The sequence below is a fragment of the Protopterus annectens genome, chromosome 13.part0 (genome assembly GCF_019279795.1).
Source record: "Protopterus annectens isolate FY-2018-M chromosome 13.part0, PAN1.0, whole genome shotgun sequence".
Lineage (NCBI taxonomy): Eukaryota > Metazoa > Chordata > Ceratodontiformes > Protopteridae > Protopterus > Protopterus annectens.
In genome coordinates, this window is record NC_056747.1 from 136,728,502 (window position 1) to 136,749,977 (window position 21,476).

Below are 21,476 nucleotides of genomic sequence, written 5' to 3' on the forward strand. Positions count from 1 at the left end.
TGGTTTGGCAGGGGCTGGAGGTAAAGAATCAGGTGCAGTGCAGACATCATTAAATGCATCGTCCACAACAGATAGGACAGGAGGTATAGCTAAGGGCCTATGTTGTGGTAAGTGCAGAAAAGTCCTAAGCCTTTTTCTAGAATCTGAGAAATCTTGTCCCTGCCATTGGAATTGTTCTCTCATGGCATGTAAGGTTTCCCCAAAGGAGAATTCCTCTGGTGGAGAGGCAGCTGGGATGGATTCTTCAGCATCTGAATCTTAATAATTGGAAAAAGGAGCCTCTGGCTGGTCTGTAATGTCTGAGTCATCCGCAGAATCATCAGAGGACACAGGCTCGGGGGGCTCTGCCCTAGGTCTCTTTTCTGGGGGCTGAGAGGCCCTGTCTGGGTGAGATTGGGATCCCCTAATTAAGGATATTAAATCTTCTGCCAGAGTAAGCATTTGTGAACTAGAAGTGGGCCTGAGTGAGGGCGGTTTAACAGGCCCTGACTTAGCTGATTTGGCTGCTTTAGCCCTGGCAAAGGCCTTAATAGACATGGCTGCAGGAGGCCTAGCAGCACCACGTGCTGGGGTAGAGATATCCAAAGGGATGGTGTCTGATAGATCAGAAGGAGCCACAGTTGTAGGCAAAATTTCTGAGGCTGATTCAGGTAAGGTAGCAGGAGCCTCAGTAGTAGTCATGGATTCGGCTGAAGATTGACCAGTTTTCTCGGTTTCGGCCGAAACAGAGACACTCGCGGCTTGCTTAACCGTGGTTTCGCGCGAAACCGGACATGAGTGTCGGTCCTTTTCTTTGCGTTTTTTAACAATTTGGGTAGTCGGAGGATCCGACGGCATAATGTACGCAAAATCTGAGCCGAAAAACTGTTCAGCAAACTCCGACCGACGCCTAAGCGTTCGTCGGTTGAAGGAAGCACAGGCCGAAAGTACAGTTTTGTACCTACCATAAATGTAGATGTTCGAGGATTCCATTGCTGCAGTCCTGACTATTGGGGTATAGTCCGCGTCCCAGTCGGCCCGAATACCAGAGTATAAGGCTGACGTCGGTCAGGGCGCATTAGACTGACGTCAGTACGCCAGGGTACTAATGCGCATGACCGACGTCATATCCTCAGTCTTTTCTTGCCCCAGATGTCAGAAGACCCAAAAAGACAAGTCCCAAAACAACCTGCACCAAAAACATGTATAATATATACAACAATATATATATATATATATAAAAAGATAAGCATGTAAACTCACCTACACAACCACCCCTAAACACAGAGGGGAAGGAGGGAGGGTAAATTGGACTGCAGCAATGGAATCCTCGAATATCTACATTTATGGTAGGTACAAAACTGTACTATGTTCTTCGTCTTCCATTGCTGCAGTCCTGACTATTGGGTAGAATCCCAAAGCAGAGGTAAGGGAGGCTGGCAAATTATAAAGTAGTAGGAGCTGACAACATGCCTTGTAAAACAGCTGTGGCAAAACCAGCCCTAGTCTTAGAGTATATAGGAAGGTGATAATGCCTAGAGAAAGTATGCACTGAACTCCAAGTAGCTGCTTCCAGAATATCCTTAGTTGCCACCCGCCTTAGAAATGCTGTTGAAGTGGCAGTAGCCCTAGTGGAATGAGGCCTGATCCCAGCTGGAATCTCCTTGCCATGATGGGAATAACAAAATGCAATGCAAAAGCCAATCCACCTAGAAATAGTTTGTTTTGACACAGGCTTGCCCTGTGAACTCAAAGCAAAAGAAACAAGTAACTGCTGAGACTGCCTAAAATTCTTAGTCCTGCTCAAATAATAGCAATTGCCTGTGTACATCTAAAGTGTGCAAAATCTTTTCCCCTTATTTTGAGGATCTGCAAAAACGTAGGCAAATGAATAGTTTGGTTTAAAGCCACACTAGAAACCACCTTAGGCATAAAGGAAGGATTAGTGCGTAATGATACCCTGTCCTTATGGAAAATCAAAAGGGCTCTACTGCCATAAGGGCCTGCAACTCAGACACCCTTCTTGCAGAAGTAATAGCCAACAGAAAAGCAGTCTTCCATGACAAATATTTCAATTCAGCAGTAGCTGCAGGCTCAAAAGGTTGTAGAGTAAGTTTTTCCAACACAAAATTGAGATCCCAAGCAGGAGTAGGAGCTCTACGTGGGGTCTTATATTCTTTGCCCCTCTAAGAAACTGCTTGAACAAAGGATGCGAAAACAAAGGTGGGTCACAATCATAGTGAGCTGAAATTGCTGCAGCATGAATCTTTATGGAAGAGAAGGACAAACCTTTGTCCAATAATTCAGTAAGATATTGAAGAGCCACACTCAAATTAGGCTCTGAAATCTCCAAATTCTTTGCTGTACTCCAAAATAAAAATCTCTTCCATTTTTCTGCGTACACTCTCCTAGTACTAGGCCTTCTAGCTTCCATAATCACATTTAAAACTTGTTGAGGAAGTTGAGACCTGCTGTGTTTCAACACAGAATATGCCAGGCTGTTAGATGAAGAGAGTGAAGCTTGACATTGAGCAGATGACCGTCCTTCTGAGATAACAGATGAGGAATCAGAGGTAAAGGCCATGGAGGCTTCTTTACCAGACTCCGTAGAAGTGGGTACCAGTGTTGCGAGGCCAATCTGGAGCTATCAAAATCATCCTTGGCCTGTCTTGTCTGACCTTTAATAGTACCTTTGGAAGAAGCGGTAGAGGTGGAAAGGCATACACATGAAGGTTTTTCCAACTGAAAGACAGAGCATCCACTTTCCAAGCTGTGTGATGAAACCCCTTTGTGCAATACTTTGGCAGCTGGTGGTTTAGTGGAGAAGCGAACAGATCTATGTCTGGAGTTCCCCATGACACTGTCAGTTTCTGAAATACATGAAGATCCAGTTTCCACTCGTGGGGATCCATGATTTGTCTGCTTAACACATCTGCTAAGGAGTTCTGTGCTCCTGGCAGAAACCTTGCCTGAAGAGTTAGTTGCAAGCTTAGCGCAGTCTCCCATAAAATCATTGCTTGCCTGCATAGAGGATAAGAATGTGTTCCCCCTTGCTTGTTGATGTACCACATGACAGTTGTGTTGTCTGTTAGAATCAACACCTGCCCTGGAAGAAGTAACTCCTTGAAAGCCATTACTGCAAACTGGACTGCTAACATCTCCTTCATGTTGATATGTAGATGCTGTAGTCTGGCAGGCCACTTGTCTTGTATCCACTTTCCATTTAGATGAGCTCCCCAAGCAATGTCCGAGGCATCTGTCGTTAGAATCTGACTTGCCTCTGGCCGGGTCACAGAGAGTCCCTTGTTTAGGTGACATTCCTGAGCCCACCACAAAAATTCCTTTTGAATGCAAGGTATTATTTGAATGACAGTGTCCAAATCCTGGCAGTGCTGTGTCCATACATTTTTGAGATACCATTGTAGCTTCCTCATATGCAGTTTGGCATTGGGAAGCACCAGAATACAAGATGCCATGAACCCTAATGCTTGAAGGACTGTCCTTGCAGTCAGCACGGACTGATGAGATAGTTGATGGAAGTAAAGTGACAGACTCTTTTGTTTGTCCGGGGTGAAAAAGGCCATCTGGGCTGCTGTATTCAGTCTTACACCCAGAAAGCACATGTCTTGAGAGGGTACTAGACTGGACTTTATTTCGTTCACAGAATACCCTAGGCATCTTAGCACTGCTATAACATATTCCAGATGCTGTAGAAGGTCTTCCTTTTCTTGAGCCAGAATCAGGCAGTCGTCCAAGTAAGGATAGATTTGAATTCCTTGAAGCCTGAAGTAAGCTATCACTGGAGCCAGAACCTTTGTGAATACTCTGGGCAGTAGAAAAGCCAAAGGGCAATGCAGAGAACTGATAATGAGAATTTCCAGCTCGAAACCGCAGATACTTTCTGCAACTTAGCCTTATAGGCACATGAAGGTAAGCTTCCTTGAGATCTAAAGTTACCATCCAGTGATCTTTGCCCAGCAGAGGTAAAAGCTGTTGTAACGTCAACATCTTGAACTTGGGAATGTCCAAAAGTGTTGAGGAGAGATAAATCCAAAATTGGTCTCCACGTGTTCCCCTTCTTTGGTACAAGGAACAGGCGAGAATAAAATCCTAGGCCCCTCTCTGACACAGGGACTGGCTGAATGGCCCCTATGTGAAGTAACTGTAAAACTTGCTTGTGAGCCTCTTTTCTTTGTAGAGGAGGAACGTCTGGCATGCCTTTGAAAGGGGCATTGTATGGAAATAAAATCTGTAACCGTGGTGAATGATATCCAACACCCATTTGTCTTGAGTAATTAAATCCCAATTTTCTTTGAAAAGAGACAGTCTTCCCCAAAGGAGCTGCCAGGCGTGAATCTGCTGGCAGCTGAAAAAACAGGTCATTGGGTCTGTTTACGAAAGACTGACCCCTGCCCTCACCAGAAGTCTGAGCAGGTGAACTCCTGTTCTAGGCCTAAAAGAACTTTGAGCCCTGCCCTACCACGTCTAGACCTACCCCTAGACTGAGAATCATAAGCAGGATATGTCCACCCCTTAGCAGGCCAATTTCTACTAAACCCGGTGGCTGCACCTGCAAAAATCTTTAACAGTTTGCATAGACTTAGCTTTGTCCTCCATTTTCTTTAAAACAGCTTCCACAGGCGAACCAAACAACACATCAGACTGTAAAGGAGCATCCAAAATCCTTGTCTTAACATGCTCAGCTAAATTCTGATCCTTCAACCAGGCATGCCTGCGAAGAACAGAGCTGGTAGCAGCCACCCTCGAGGAGGCCTGTACAGCATCAAAACCACATTGCAAAGAATGCTTACCCACTTGTTCGGACACATGAACCAAATCCAGCAACTCTTTACACTCAATACCTTCCGCCAAAGCATCCACCTTAGATTTCAATTGTGAAAGAAGGTAATTCTGATATTTTAACATGTGAAACTGACAATTCAAAGCTCTCATGGCTAGAGTGGAAGAAGTATACACTTTCTTTCCCCACCTATCCAAAGCCCTCGCCTCTTTATCAGTGGGGACAGGATTTTTAACCACAGAAGCTTTTACACCCTTAGGCCCCTGGGAAATAGTTTCTGGGTCCGCCCTAGGACTCTTAAACAAATATTTATGAGCTTGGGCACCCTATAATACCTATCAGGCTTAACAGGAGCAGGAGGCAAAGAGTCAGGGTTCAGGGAAGCCTCTGCAAAAACATCTTCCACCACATTCAACACAGGAGGAATAGCTAAAGGCCTATGCTGGGGTAAAAACAAGAACTCCCTAAGCCTTTTCCTGGAGTCAGAGTAATCCTGGCCTTCCCATTTAAAGTGCTCCCTCATGGAATGCAAAGTCTCTGAAAATGAGAAATCCTCAGGTGGAGACGCTGTAGGAGTGGAATCATCCACATCAGAATCAGAATAGGTAGGATACTCCTGCAAATCTTCCACAGAAGATTCTGAAGCCTCAGAACACTGTTCAAAACTCTCAAACTCAGGTTCCACCCTAGGCCTCTTATCAGGCGGGGGCATAGAACCCCTAATCATAGTAATCAAATCTTCTGCCATCTTAAGCATATGTTTCTTAGGTACAGAACCTGAAATGGTAGGAGAAGCCCCCACTGAAGCTGAAGTAGGCCTACCTCTCATAGAAGTTTTGGCAACAGAAGGAGAGGCCCTAACTACCTTGGGAAGAGAGGGAAGAACAGTCACCTGAGAAGCCCCTCAGCCTGGCCTACCTCCTGAGAAGGCACATCCTGTAAGAGTATAGTTTCTGCCTGGGACTCCATGGAAACTCCTGGCAAAACCTCCGGCTCCACTGAGCCTTCCAAAGAACCGGCGTCCGGGACTGCGGTTCCTCAACCCTAGGCTTCACTGTTTTATCCTTGCGCTTCTTGGAAGCGGGCGGAGCATCCGGCGGCATTTTATAATTGCAACGCTTCCCAAACACTAACCTGGCACAGTCTAACCTCCTCTTAATAGTGCGTTTGTTAAACCTAGCACAAGAGCGGCAACCAACAACGTCGTGCTCAGGCCCTAAACAAGGTATACACAAGGTATGATAATCCCTATGAGGTATCTGTTTCCCACAAGAAATACAGTTATTCACTTTTTCTGACATCCGGTAAAATACTGAGGCAAGAAAAAACCAAAATGTTCCCCAACGGGGTACTTAGCCAACTCTGTTTCGGTCTGAAACTCCGGTTTCGGAAATATTTCAGTACGCCAACCTGCACTCGCAAAACTGCTTCTGCATCGGACCATGCGGCAAAAAAGACTGAGGATATGACGTCGGTCATGCGCATTAGTACCCTGACGTACTGACGTCAGTCTAATGCGCCCTGACCGACGTCAGCCTTATACTCTGGTATTCGGGCCGACTGGGACGCGGACTATACCCCAATAGTCAGGACTGCAGCAATGGAAGACGAAGAACATCAGGCTGCTACGTCGTGGTCTGGGCCTAAGCAAGGCAAACAGTAAGAGTGGAAATCTTTATGAGGTATTTGTTTCCCACAAGTTAAACAGTTATTGACTTTTTCTGACATCGGCTGAGGCAAGAAAGAGTCCCCAACGGGGTACCTGGCTTTTTAGAAGTCTTCGAAGTAGTATTCGGTAGTAGTAATCTCTGGATCTGACCGACCGGCACTTGCGAACAGCTTCTGCTTCGGGCGCCACGCGGCAAGAAAGACAGGAAAATGGCGTCGGCTGATGCCTTTATACCCGAAGACCAGCAGAGATGACGTCGGGTGAAGTGCGACATCAGCCGAAGCCGGACCCGGACTTTGGAATCCGGCCGACCGAAGGGCTGCCTGACGACAGGACAACCCATTTGTTATGACTGCAGATGCATCCATGAAGGACATCTTGATATTACTTGTGAACCTCTGCTATCTCTGAAAAAACAAACAAAAAATCTTGCTTTTTTCCCACTTTTCTGAGATTTAAAAAAGTTCAAGATACAGGCTTGCTGTTCTTGAACTGTTTTGTAAGTTTCTGTGAGGCCATTTTTGCTTGGGCTAAAGGAAAGTCTCTCTGTTGATCAGTGGCAGTGATAAACATTGAGCTGCTTCCCTGCCCCCCGTGGGAGTGGTTACTGACTTGAAACTGTAGTTTTATTGGCTGTTTGGGTCAATTCCGGGCTCTTTCCAGCCCCTGCTATCAAGCACACTTTAGAGTGCTTTAGCGCGATTTAGCGCTGAGTTGCCACTAGAGCAGCATCGGGCAGCGCCGGTTTAACAAGGTTAAACTTTTTCTGGCTCCATAAAGTCTGTTCTTCATTTTTTCCCTTAGAACTGCTCTACTAGTAATTTAAACAGTATATCCATTAACTAAAAAGCGCAGCACTTGTTCCTAAAAGCTTTTACTTGTCTTAAAAGCATCTTCTTTTCAGGTTTAGCACTTCTGTATTATACAAAGTCCATCACTAGCAAAACCCCCCCAGGAGTACCCACTTCCTTGCTAAGTCCTCTCTTATTCAGTTACACCCCTAACTTCTAAATTTCTCTAGCACGTCGAAGGGCCAGATGCTGGCGTCCTCTCCTGTCCAGTTGGTGAATTTGGGAATATTGAGGCAATGTTACAATTGCCTCATGTACACTGACAACCCTCTCCTCCTCCCACATAACACAAATACTTGTGAGAGATGCAGCTATTTAGCCAAACTGGAGGCTGAGCTCTCTCAACTCAGGACTGGCAAGACCAGACAGGAGGAGAAGGCAACTACACACACCACAAAACCAGTCTCACATAAAGCTATCACAACAATGAATCAAACAGATAAACACACAAAGTCATACTCGGAGGCTCTGAGCAAAATTTTACCTAAACAGCAGAGGCCTCCAAAGCAGACATCAAAGCAACTGCCACCTCATGACACACCACAGGCAACACATAAACCACAAAATCAGTGTGCAAAGCAGTCACAGCCCTTAAGGCCAAATACAACACCAAACATACTTGTCATAGGTGACTCCATAGTCAGACACACTGACGTCCCACTCACCAGGCTGAACAAGGAGAGGGTCACAGTAAGCTGCCTATCGGGCGCTAGAATCCGCCACATAACACAAGCACTCGGGTCACTCCACAGCAAGTACAAATATGACACAGTCATTGTCCATGCTGGTGTGAACGACCTGAGACGTACCTCCCTGGACTACATGAAGAGAGACAGAGGAGCTCTCTGATTACGTAGCCCAGGCAGGTATGACCCTGACCCTGAGCAGTATCCTTCCTTCACCAAGAATGATGCCACAACATAGAGACAAGATGATCAGCTTTAACAATTGGCTTAATTTCTGGTGTCATTCAAAGGGGATCCAGTGTCTGTCGGCCTGGGATGACATGCTTGACAAGCCACGCTGCTTCGCAAGTGACGGCTTGCACCTGTCACCCCTGGGATTCCGGATATTGGCTAAGGCTCTTGCCACCCCTATAGTGCCTTTTTTAGGCAAGGCTCAAATTCTAAACCTACCACCCTAGAAAACAAAAATGGGAAGAAACCAAGGGTAATGCTGCTCAATGCCAGAAGTCTAAATCTCAAAATGCACGCTCTCGAGGCCCTTCCCAGTATGGAGAACATCGATGTCTGTGCTGTGACTGAAACCTGGTTCAAGGCTCCTGAGAGCACCCCAGCACTATCAGGTTTTACCTCATATCATGCGTTCCAGCCCCAAAACCCAGACCACACCACAAAAGGAGGGGGTGCATCCATATTCATCAAGGATACCCACACCTCCAGGTTGGTGGCAACGCATGAAGCATCGGAAACCATCCAGGTGCAATTAACCATAGGCAAAACTGCTCTACAATTTGTAGCATGCTACAGGCCACCCTCTCAAACTCAGGAACCCCACACAGCCTTCCTGAAGACACTGGAGGGTATAAATGTATCTCCAAACACCATTATATTGGGTGACTTCAACTACCCGAATATAGACTGGGAACATTACTCAAGCCCCAACTTTCTAGCCCAAAGGTTCCTGGAGTTCATAAATTCAAATGCCATGGAACAACTAGTCACCGTTCCCACAAGAGGGGAAAATATACTAGATCTCATCATCACAAACATGGGGACAAAATGCTCCACACCAGAAGTATATCCCTCACTGGTGAGATTCAGATCACAAACTTATCTCACTGGAAATCCACATCCCGCCCCCACCCCAAACAAAAAAGACCACAGTGAAGAACTTCTCTAAAGCAAACTTCACACTACTCAAGACTGGTGTGGTATCCTTCAAGGCCCCCGAGCCAGTGGAAACCACAACCCAAGCTGCGGAAGCCCTTACAAATGCCTCCTACGAACACCTCCAGGACTGCATGGATCAGGCAATCCCCAATAAAACCAAGACTCTTTCCACCAAGGGCAAACGTCCAGTCTGGTGGACCCCAGCCATAAACAAACTTTACAATAAGGAGAAAGCTGTTACATGATAGAGCAAAATCCATAAGAGAAGACACCCTTGATCATTATTAGTAAAAAAAATACGAGCACTCATAAAATCATCCAAGGCCAAATTTGAGAGAAAAATTGCAATAGATTCAAAAGACAATCATAAGGCCTTCTTCAGCTATGTTAGAAACCTGGGTGGAAACTCCCAGATATGCAGAATTAGTCCAAAATGATACAAAATCACTGAACCCACAGACATTGCCAACATACTGGCAGACAGGTTCAGTGCAAACTTCACCCCCAAAAGGAGAGATAACTATCCCAGCGGAGTGTAGCCTCCCAGACATCTCTAATGCGCAGGTGAAAGCTGCTCTCTCTAAAGCTAAAAACACAGCATCAATGGGACCGGATGGTGTCCCCGGCTGTGTGCTACACGAACTCAATGAGGAACTAAACCCGCATATAAGGCAGCTGTTTAATCTTAGCCTTACCACAGGATATGTGCCCAAGGAGTGGCGTACGGCAACTGTGGTCCCACTCCACAAAGGCGGTACCTCTATGGACCCTGGAAATTACCGCCCCATAAGCTTAACAAGCCTGGTCTGCAAAGCTATGGAGAGGATCATAATGGAACTCATAAACAAAGACATAGGGGACTTGCAGACATTGGACCCGACCCAGTTTGGCTTTGTCAAGGGCAGATCATGCCTTTTGAACTTGGTCGACTTCTTCGAAACAGTCACCAAGGCCATTGATGAGGGAAAGGCAGTCCATACAGCCTACTTTGACCTTGCAAAAGCTTTCGACACAATACCCCACTCGGGTATTATAGAGAAACTTACCAGCTTAAATGTAAACCTGTATGTCACAAGACGGGTTGCAAACTGGCTAAAGGACAGAACCCACAGGGTTAGAGTTGCTGGCGCCATGTCAGACTCCAAGCTGGTCACAAGTGGTGTCCCACAGGGCTCAGTCCTTAGCCCCCTGTTGTTCGGCATCTACTTCTCAGAAGTACAGGCAAACATAGGAGGACTATGGCTGACAAAGTTTGCAGATGACTGCAAACTGGGCGCCATAGTGGAAAGTACATCGGACACAGATATCCTTCAGAGGGGTCTCACAGAAACTGATAACTGGTGCCAGAGCCATGGCCTGAAGTTAAATGCCAAAAAATGTATAGTCATACCCTTCGGGAAAAACAAGGTAACCCCAAGCTACCATATAGGTGGCAATCCATTAAGCACAGAAGAGGTTATCAGGGACCTGGGGACCCAGGTTGACAGTGGCCTTTCTTTTGACACTCACATTGCTAAAGTGGTTAGAAAGACCTTCTACATTGCCCACCTGATCATGAAGGGATTCACATCCAGATCAAGTGAGGTCATTGTTCCCCTGTACTCTTCACTTATCAGACCAATGATTGAGTACAATGCCCCATTCGGGATGTATCTCACCCGACACCTGCAGCAATTGGAGAGACCCCAAAAGTTCCTCACCAAAAGGATAAAGGGACTCCAAAATCTGTCATATGCTGCCAGACTGAAGAAACTCCAGCTCTATTCAGTTGCATACCGCCTGCTCAGACCTGTGCCTGACATAAGGCCATGTCCAACCCGGAATTAATGGACATGCTCCACCTCAAAATATCCAAATCTACCAGATCCACTACAGCAAGCGACTTAAACCTTAGCACGGATATAAATAGGACATGCTGGAGGGATAGATTTGTCACCCAGAGACTCCCTATGCTGTGGAATAAAATCCCAGTCCATGTAAGGCAGAGCACCTCGCTGGCTCTGTTCAAGAGAAATCTTGACCGGTGGATGGGAGATCGTAGGTTTACCCCAGGAATCATCTCTGTGTCACTGCTGGACAGAGGCACAACAAACTAATGGGCACAGTATTTTTTAACATAAGGGGTGGCGTAAGCCACAAAACTTTGGGCTAGGCTTACAAATGCCTTAGGGCAGATAGCCTAGTATAAACCTATGAACCTATAAAAGTAAAAGAAAGAATAAGAAGTTTAAAGGTACAGAATATGAAAGGGGATTAAATAACAGCCAGAGAGATTGGAACAAATTTGAGAAAAGCCTCTTACTGGAAAACCCCAGGCCCAGATGCAGTACCTAACTTTTGCCTTAAAGTATTAACTTCTTTGCACGAGGATTTAGCCATGAGTAACAATTATTTATATGCACACCCCGAACACACACCGCACCTGTTAACAACAGGAAAAACAATGCTCTTACTTAAGAGTGAACCTGCAAGCTACCCTAAAAATTACAGACCAATAACTTGTCTTCCCATGTCATGTAAACTATACACATGAATTGATGCCGACAGAGTTAATAGTCATTTAGAAGAAAACTCAATTATGGCAGTAGAACAAAAGGGCAATAAAAGAAAGTCATATGGAACAAAGGATCATTTGTTGTTAAAGTTATAGTGGAGAACTGTAAGAAGGGGAAGAATCTAAGTATGGCATGGATTGACTATAAAAAAGCATTTGATAGTATCCTACATTCATGGATAAAAGAGTGCTTAAAAATGTATAAGATACATCCCCCCTACACTGATTGACTATATTACAGTAACCATGAAACAGTGGCAGACCACTCTGCAATTAAGCCATGATAAAGGACAGATTATTATCCCAGGGATAAAAATTCAAAGGGGGATAATTCCAGGGCGCCTCTCTGTCACCATTGCTATTCTGCCTTGCCATTAATCCATTAAGCTGTTTACTTAACAGCTTGGGCCATGGCTACAATTTGGCTTCTAGAAAACAAAGTCTAATGACTTATCTTCTCTTTGTCGATTTAAAACTGTATAGCTCATCACATGAGGAACTGAAAGCACAGCTGCAGGCTGTCAAAACCTTTTCAGATGATATTGGAATGTCATTTGGTCTTGATAAATGTGCAAAAGAACCTTTAAAAAGCAGGAAAAATGCAGTACCAGGAAAACATCAGTTTGGGATAAGAATGAGATATAAAAAAACTTGAGCAAGAGGGAATATATAAATACTTGGGAATTGATGAAGGATCAGCAATAAAACATGAACAAATGTGAATAAAGCTCAGTAAGGAGTACTTTAGAAGACTTAAATTAATCCTGAAAACAGCACTGACATCTTGGAACAAGATCCAAGCCATAAATCAGTTTGCTTTTCCTGTCCCAGCATACAGTTTTGGACTGACTGACTGGCCCCAAAAAAGTGCTGGATAGGCTGGATATTAAAACAAAAAGGATGCTTCATGCTCACCAAATGATTTATAAAAATCAGTGTATACCAAGACTATATATTCCCCGTTCCGAAGGAGGGATTGGCCTCTTTGAAATTGATTACATGTACAGATCTGTAACCGTGGGACTCCACACACATCTACTGACCTCACAAGATCCAAATGTAGTGAAAGTTTTGAAACATGAGGAGACTAAATTCTAAGATGACATCGCTGCTTAATTTAGCAGAAGAATATCGACGTCAAGCAGGAATGAAAATCAAACCAGAAGTAGATAAAAACCAGGCAGCAACTGAATGTGCTAAAAAAAAAAAAAAAAAAGAAAGAATATAAGGTGAAGGACCACATGAAAAGACAAAAATGTGGAAAAAACAGAAAACTTCTGGAAGAGCCTCATGTTGATCAAAAATGAACGCAGGAATGGTTAAGGAGAGGTGAAATCACATCAAGAAATGAAAGGTTAATATTGGCAGCCCAAGATAGTGGGCTACGTACATGCTTGGTTTACAAAGTCCATTGAACATGTGGGAGAAACAGACATGTAGGTTTTGTAAAACCGAATTGGAAACAGTCACACACCTTGTTGCTGGTTGCAATGTACTAATGGCAGAGGGACTGTGTACTGAAAGGCATAATAATGTGGTGAGACTGTGCAACCATTATGGCATCGAAGTGGTTAAAAACACTGGAAACATGAGTCGCAATGAATCACAGAAAATGATTAAGTTTATATCACATGGGATCACCCAATACCAACAGTTCAAAAGATAGATGCTAGAAAACCAGATACAGTGGTCCAAGAAAAGAAGACAAAAATAGCAATGATCACTGAAATCGCCACACCCAGTGACTAAAGTGTCTTGCGTACAGAGAGACACAAAGTCATACAACACCTTGATCTGCAGGCAGAAACGAGAGCCATGTGGAAGAAAGATACCCAGACAGTTCCAATAGTAGTAGTAGGAGCAACTGGTCTTATAAAAAATAATTTACAATTGTATTTAGATATGTTACCAATTCATGTTAACACTGTACGAATTACAAAAGGAGTCATTACTGGGTACACTGCGGGCAATGCAAAGAGTACTTTTGGCTGACATCAAAGAGTGAAACAATACTAATTTCATGAATTTTAATCGTACTTTGACTTAGGAATGGGGTCCATTCCTGTCAAGGTATTAGAAACCCAAAAGACTTGGAGAAATTAAAAACCCACACTCACAGACGAGTTAACCTAAATAAATGGTTATCCATGCGACAATGCATGTTACAACCTGCCCTTCTACTAACTGCTGGCCAGTTTTATTTTATCTTTAAAACTTTCCCAGCTGGGAAAACACTTGCATGCTTTCAGAAGCCATTATCTCCTGGCCATTTCGCTTTGTCAGACCGTCTCTGTGGAGACATGAGTACCAGAAACACGGTAGCTACTAAGCATACATGTATTTGAAAAAAGCTTTATAATATTCAATGTTGTTTTTCATTTTCATTTACTTAGTCTTAAAATGTGTTACTAAATCATGCTAAAGACCTTAATCCAGTCATTCCTCTATGCAAGAATAAAAAATGTACATCGATTATTCTTTTGTAGTGTTCTTTTGACTAGATTTTCCATTTTTTACACCGCAGTGCCTAGATTTCTTAAAACTGAACAAGGAGAAAAAAAATACTGGTGCACCTGTTTAAATTAGTACCCTCATTACACTTAAACACAACTGAGAAAACTTTACTTTATAACATGCAAATAAAATTGTGCACTATAAAACTATTACTAGCAAGAAAAAACGTTTATTTACAGTTAACTTTCGCCCTCTTCCCCTCTCCTACCTATTTTTCTGAACATTAATGACATGAAGTAGGGCATATGATTTAGAGTCCCCTACAAGTTTAACAAAGTCCAAAAAAGTCCAATATTTGCAGATTTTCTTGTTCTATCATATTTCATAAATATAATTATTGCATTGTAATCCAACATTTGTCAATTTCCAAGTTACTGGTTTTATTCCTCTTCCATCTCCACGTCCCAAATCATGTCTCTGCTTAATTTCCAGTGTACTCTCTATTCTTCTAGTCAACTCTTGTGCTTTTTTAATTCTCTCAAGCATTTTCCATTAAAACACTGAAAAATGATTGCCTGGCACAGTCTTCTCTGTGGTCTATTATCAGCAGAACAAGAAGCAGAATCTCCTGTTTCACAGCTCACTTTTTGTTGGATAAACATTTGTATTTCTTCCTTAGCACGTACTGCATCAAAAAATGATTTTTTCCCTCCAGAAAAGAATATTTTGAAGATAACTTGGTAGAGCAAGTTGAATCTCATGCCTGCTTCTCGACATTCCAGCAACAGTGGAATAAATTTAGTTCTCTTCTGCCCGGTGTACAGTGAGTAATCATTCTCCACAAACAAACTGTCTCCCACTTTTATTACTTTGTCCTTTCTTTCAGGTCCTATTTCTTTTTTCCTGGCATCCAGACAGTGCATTTAGTAGCCAGTTACTGAAACTTACCCATAAATACAAGTCTATTGACTTTCTCTACAAAGTTTCTGTTTTCATACTAAAAGAGCTAAAATTAAGCTGTTACTCAATGTGCAGCCATCTTGGAAGTCTTGTGTACTTAAATATTCTGACACACACAGCAGAATGAACCATACCAGGCAGTGGAAGCAAACGCTATGATGGGCTCACTGCAAACTGCTAGAAATCCAAAACTTTGCACTGGTCAAATAAACAAAAAACTCAGAAAATAAACTTAAACTCAAAGAAACAGCACAACAACAAATTTAATGCACATGTTATTTCACAAAAATGATCCAATATGGCATGCCTGGACCACCAATTTTATGCAGAAGATGCCCTGATGTCCCAGAGGGAAGGTTGTCTGCCTCACTCAGATATGGAAAGGTTCTGATTTCTGGAATTTGAGTCAGTAGTCCTGGCCTTCAGTGGCAGTGTTCACAGTAATAAGGACTACTGCAACAGTGATCTAACCAAAGAACCTTCTCTTGTCTAAATATATACAGTACTTTTTTTTTTGGTCATACACAAGGGTAAAAACACCAGCATTCAATAAAGTGCCTTGGTAACTGTTACCGATATGAAAGCAGCATGTGTACAAAACCTTGAAATAAAACCTCTGTAAACAACTCCCTGATGTAGGGATCTGGCCTGAAGTATGTAATAAATAAAAAACATCAAAATAAAGTAAGAACATTTTACGATTAAGGAACTGCATCACAAAGTTTAGGGCTCTAATAAATGATCTTGTAATCCAACCTGCACTTCCCTTACCTGACTGTGAGACAGATGATGACCCTTGTGCACTCTGGGCAGGGCCAGAAACAGGAGATGCTGGTCTTGGTTCACTCTCAAGAAGTGGTATCTGTGATGCCTGCTGCTGTTGCTGCATCTGTTGCTGTTCCTGCTGAAGTTGCTGCTCTTGCTGCTGCTGCAGTAGTTGCATCTCCTGCTGTTGTTGCAGTAGCAACTGTTGCTGCTGTTCCTGCTCCTGCTGTAGTTGCTGCTTCCAGTTTTCCACAAGCTCTTCATGCTGTGTTTTCATACTCTGGATTTGCTGCTGGAATGCTGCCTGAATAGGCTGCACTACTGTGGCATACTCTGTAAGCAGAGAGGCCTGCAACAAATTGAGGAAAGTTAAAGGTGAACCATCACATGGTTACAAAAAAAAAAAAAGGCAGTTATGTACTTACCATAAAGTTCCATCTGTGTTGTTCACTTTCCTTCTTCCTCAACCATTGTGTTCGGGCCCGATCCTCAGATTCGACTGGGCTGTTACTACAGCTCATGGCCGACTGAAACTCTCGAGATCCTCCCTACCCAAAATGCACCAACCATAATGTACCTCAGACCTTATTTGCCAGATGACAAAAACACCCACTAGTTGAATAACGTACCTAACAAAGGAAACCAGTACCTGGAGCTCCATACATGACACAGTGGTGTCTAAACAGCATCTCATTTCTCCAGAGTCCATGATGACAAAGGTTGGGGGTTGGCGAGTGGCAAGAACATAACTTCTTTACCTGAAGTTTTCAATTTTCATCCATTCCTCATCCACTAGGACAGAATCCCCAGCTACTCTAAGTAAGGGAATTCCTGAACATGTCTGAACAAAAGGCTGCTCTTCTCCTCAAGACCAGATTCAATTTGTAATAAGTAATAAAAGTACGGGGATTAGATAAAGTAGCAGCTGCAAATGTCATCCATGGAATGACTGGATAAAAATACTGACAATGTTGTCACAGATCTTGGAGAGGGAACTTAAGGGTTTTGGTAATGAAATGCCCGATTTATTATAGACAAAGACTATGCAGGCTGTAATCCATCTTGCCAATGTCACTTTTGTTACAGACTTGCCCAATGTGTTATTTGCAAATTATATAAATAACTGATCAGATTTTCTAAAGTCTTTTTTTGTGCAAGTAGAAATGAAGCCGTCTATGAACGTCAAGTTAATGCAATATGTATTCACCTTTATTTTGGAAAGAAAAAAAGTTATGTACTCACCATAACGTTCCATCTGAGTAGGTAACTTCATTTGTCAGCAACTTGTGAGTATCGGCTCCGACCTGGATCCAAGCCAGCAGCTTTCCAAGCTAAAGATCCGAACTCTCAGCTCCTCCCCCTTACCCATAATACCCTGCTACCTCCCTCCAGTCCTCAGGTCAAGTTTGCCTCTTATCAACCACAATAGTCAAACATACCCGAAGAGAAACACTAACCTGAAGCGCAACAGAAGGAAACCTTCTGTTCTGAAAGATCAAGAAACAGGCTAGGGGGAAGGAGGGGGGTCGGTTGCTGATAAATGAAGTTACCTACTCAGATGGAACATTATGGTGAGTACATAACTTCTTTATCTGAAGTAGTTAACTTCATTTGATCAGCAACCTGTGGGACAGAGTCCCCAGCTACCAGAAACCTGGGAGGTCCTCATGGAAGGATATTCCGGAGCACTGCGGAGCCAAAGTCTGCCCTGCCTCTAGAGATCAGATCTAGCTTGTAATGAGAAATGAAGACATGAAAAGAGGCCCAAGCAGCCGCTGAACAGATGTCATCTAAGGGGACTTGACCAAAATGCTGCAGAGGTAGCCATAGAACGGGTAGAATGAGCATGAACCCCCAAGGGGTTCTGGTCTACTGGAAGCTGAATAGGCTTGTAGGATGCAGTGGGATATTCATCTGGCTAAGGTAACTTTTGTAACTGGCTTGCCCAAGGTCAGCTTAGCAAAAGACACGAAAAGCTGTTCTGATTTGCGAGAAGCAGCTGTCCTGTGCAGGTAAAAATGCAATTGTCTATGCACATCCAACAAATGCAGTTTATATTCCCCTTTGTTCTGAAAGATGGGAAAGAAAACAGGCAAATTGATGATTTGATTGATATTGGCCTTGGAGGCCACTTTAGGCAAGAATGAAGGATTAGTCCGGAGAGATACCCTGTTCTTATGGAAAACCAAGTACGGTGGTTTCGTACAAAGGGCTTGAAGTTCAGATACTCTCCTAGCCGACATAATCGCAATCAAAAAGGCCGTTTTCCAGGATAAGAACTTTAAGTCAACGGAAGCTGCAGGTTCAAAGGGTGGACCCGTTAGGGCCTGGAGAACTAGAGTTAAGTCCCATGGGGGAACTGCCTTCTTAACCGGAGGTCTCAACAGAAAGGTGCCTTTCAAAAAGGTCTTGCATATCTTAGTGAAAGCTAAGGATTTAAGATTATCCTCGACGTGGAAATGAGAAATGGCAGCCATCTGAACCTTTACAGTAGAACAACTGGCCCCCTGATGGAAAATGTGGGACAGAAATTCCAGAACTGTTGGAATGGGAGCCGAGAAAGGATCCAAATCCCTATCCTTGGCCCAGATGGAAAAAACGCTTCCATTTACTGTTGTATATTTTCCTGGTAGAGGGTTTATGTGCCACTACCAGAATGGTCGTTACCGAGGACGAGATACTGGGAGTCCTAGCCGTCAGTGTAACTGGATCAACCAAGCCGTGAGCTTGAGGTCGTCCAGGTTCGTAGTTTGTAATCCCAAAGGATGGGAGATCAGATCCGGAATGGGATCTAAGACCCAAGGAGGGGCTATGATGTGAGACCGCAAATACAGGAACCAGATCTGACAAGGCCAGAATGGGGCTATGAGGATTATTTTTCTCCCCAACCGATGAGCTTTCTGTAGGAACTTCGACATTAGTGGAAGCGGAGGGTAAGCATAAAGAAGACCAGGTGGCCAAGCATGGATCAGTGCGTCTCTGGGGTTCTCTCCTGGTGGGGGAATTAAAGTGAAAAATTTGCTGCATTTTGCAATTAAAGGAGACGCAGAGAGATCGCAGCAAGGCTGACCCCATCTGAGGAAGATCTGTTTCGCTACTAAGGGATTTAGAGACCACTCGTAAGGAGTGAGGATAGAACGACTCAGCTTGACCGCTAGAATGTTGGACCGACCCAGAATGTGCATTGCTATCAGAAAGCGGTTGGTGGAAATCGCCCATCCCCAGACTCTCAGCTTTTCGACACAGGAGGTAAGACCTGGTTCCTCCCTGTTTGTTGATGTATCAGACTACCGCCATGTTGTCTGTCTGGATTGCAATAGTCCCCGGAAGAAGAAAGCCCTGAAGGGCTTGCAATGCTAAAAACACCGCCCTCATCTCCAGAACAGTGATATGCAGACCGGTCTCTACAGAGGTCCACGTGCCTTGGACGGTTCTGCCCATGCAATGCCCGCCCCACCCGAGGCGAGAAGCATCCATGGTCAGCGTGGCTTGTGGTAGGGGCATAACGAATGGTCTTCCTTCCCGAAGTTCTCGGGAATTAAGCCACCAGAGAAGGAAGCTCCTGCAAACCTTGCTCAGGGGAATATGTGAATCCAAAGGGTGTAGGAGGAGGGACCATTGAACCTGAAGGGTCCACTGAAGGACTCTCATGTGCAGACGAGCAAGAGGAGAAAGGCTGATGGCTGCCGCCATGGATCCTAGGGCTCTCACGACTAATTCTGCTGGTGCAGCCAGAGACTGAAGGAGATCTATTACATGGAGCGACAAGGTGTGTAACCTGTCCGTTTGTCAGAAAAGCCCTGGACTGGAGCGTGTTTATCCTGGCCCCTATGAAATCTATAACTTGGACAGGTTGAAGAGAAGACTTCTTGAAATTTACGGTAATACCAAGGTGATTGGCCAAGAGCAAAGCATAATCCCTGGCAGAGGAGAGTAGATGCCTGGTGAGGAGCCAGTCGTCTAGGTACAGAAAGACCTGAATTCCCTGAAGTCTCAGGTGGGCTGCTACAACTGCCATGACCTTGGTGAACACCCTGGGGGCAGCAGTGAGGGCGAATGGAAGACCCTGAACTGATAATGACTAGCCCCGTGCCGAAAGCGGAGATACCTCCTGGATCGTCTGTCCATGAGAATATGGTAGTAAGCATCAGTGAGCTCTATGGAGCACATCCAATTGTTCTCCTGCAGAAGGGGGAGAATAGATTGTAGAGTGACCATACGGAATTTTTCTTTGGCAATGAACAGGTTCAGGGATGACAGGTCGAGAATTGGCCTTAAGTCCCCCATCTTTTTTTGGCACTAAAAAGAACCTGGAGTAATTGCCTAATCCGGATTGCTCTGGGGGGATGTGCTGGATGGCCCTTTTTTCTAGTAATTTCTTTATTTCTGAGGCCAAAGCCTCCCTCTGATCGGGTGGGACATCGGGGAGGTGCCTCACTAACGGGGGAAGATTCAGGAAGTGGATAAAGTAACCTCTGAATATTATTTGGAGCACCCAGCGATCTGTAGTAATGGGCTCCCAACTTGCCAGATGCTCTGAAAAACGCCCCCCGACTGGCTCCAGAGAGGGACAGTCAGGTAACCCCTCAAGGCTGCTGTGTGGGTCGGTCGGAGAAGGAGTCTCACGACCCAAAATTCTTCGGCCCCCCTCTGCCTCTGGGCCGGCGTCCACCTTGTCCTCCCCTGCCTCTGAAGGATGAAGGGTCCGGAGTGGAACAGGACTGCTGAGATTTCCGGAACCACATCTTCTTCTGCCCCCTCCGATTCCTTGAAAGGGATCTCTGAGGAGTAGAGAAGTGGATTCTGATGGCAGACAGCGCCTTCCCGCCTTTCTCGCTCTGGAGTAGCGTGTCGCAGACGGTCTTGCCAAAAAGTGAAGAACTGTCAAAGGGAGCATTAGCGAAGGACGCCTTGAAGGATTCTGCAAAGTCGCAAAGATGGAGCCAGGCGTGGCGTCACAAAGCAACCCCTGCTCCACTGGCTCTAGCCGCCCCCTCCATTGCATGGGAGAGAAGACGCATAGAAGTGTTTGATATAGACTTTAAAGTGGCCATGCGAGTTGAGAAGGTACGTTTGTCCTCGGCCGCCATGGACTCTGGGGGAGACCCAGCATACTCTTATCAGATCCCGCTGGAGCCTAATGACATGTGCCAGATAATTCAGCGTCCTTATAGAAAAGGTGGCTGAAGCAAACATCTGCTTTCCAATGACGTCCATCATCAGAGACTCCATATCAAGAGGATGGACCGAGGAACTTTCTTGCACCGGTCCCTTCTTGGTGGCAGCCGCCACCACCATGGCATCTACCGGGAACCTTTATTCCACGCGGGTTTGTCAGAAGGGGGACTAAGTATTTTGACCGGTCTCTTGGGGACTGGCTCCACAGTGTCCGGCTCCTTCCACCCCTGGTAGTAATCAAGTCTACCAAAGGGTCGGCCGGGGGGGACACACAGGAGGTAGACGGGCCTGCGTCAAATGCCTCCAGGAACACACTCATCTGAGGAAGTCTTCCGGGCTGACCACCCCCTCCTCTAATCCGCAGCATCTACATAATGTCTCCAAAGGAGATGTCCTCCGGGGGTGACCTAGG

General features: G+C 44.8%; 1 protein-coding gene across 5 annotated transcripts in view; it reads right to left on the reverse strand.

Annotated features, from left to right (window-relative positions):
• The window catches only part of LOC122817661 (calcium homeostasis endoplasmic reticulum protein-like), a gene marked incomplete in the record, with an annotated part of 1,194,300 nt that overhangs the window by 914,134 nt on the left and 258,690 nt on the right, over nt 1–21,476 (reverse strand). For all 5 annotated transcript variants that reach the window (XM_044090728.1, XM_044090727.1, XM_044090726.1 and 2 more), the window contains 1 exon segment: nt 15,893–16,235. In XM_044090728.1, the coding sequence (XP_043946663.1) occupies nt 15,893–16,235 (343 nt within the window).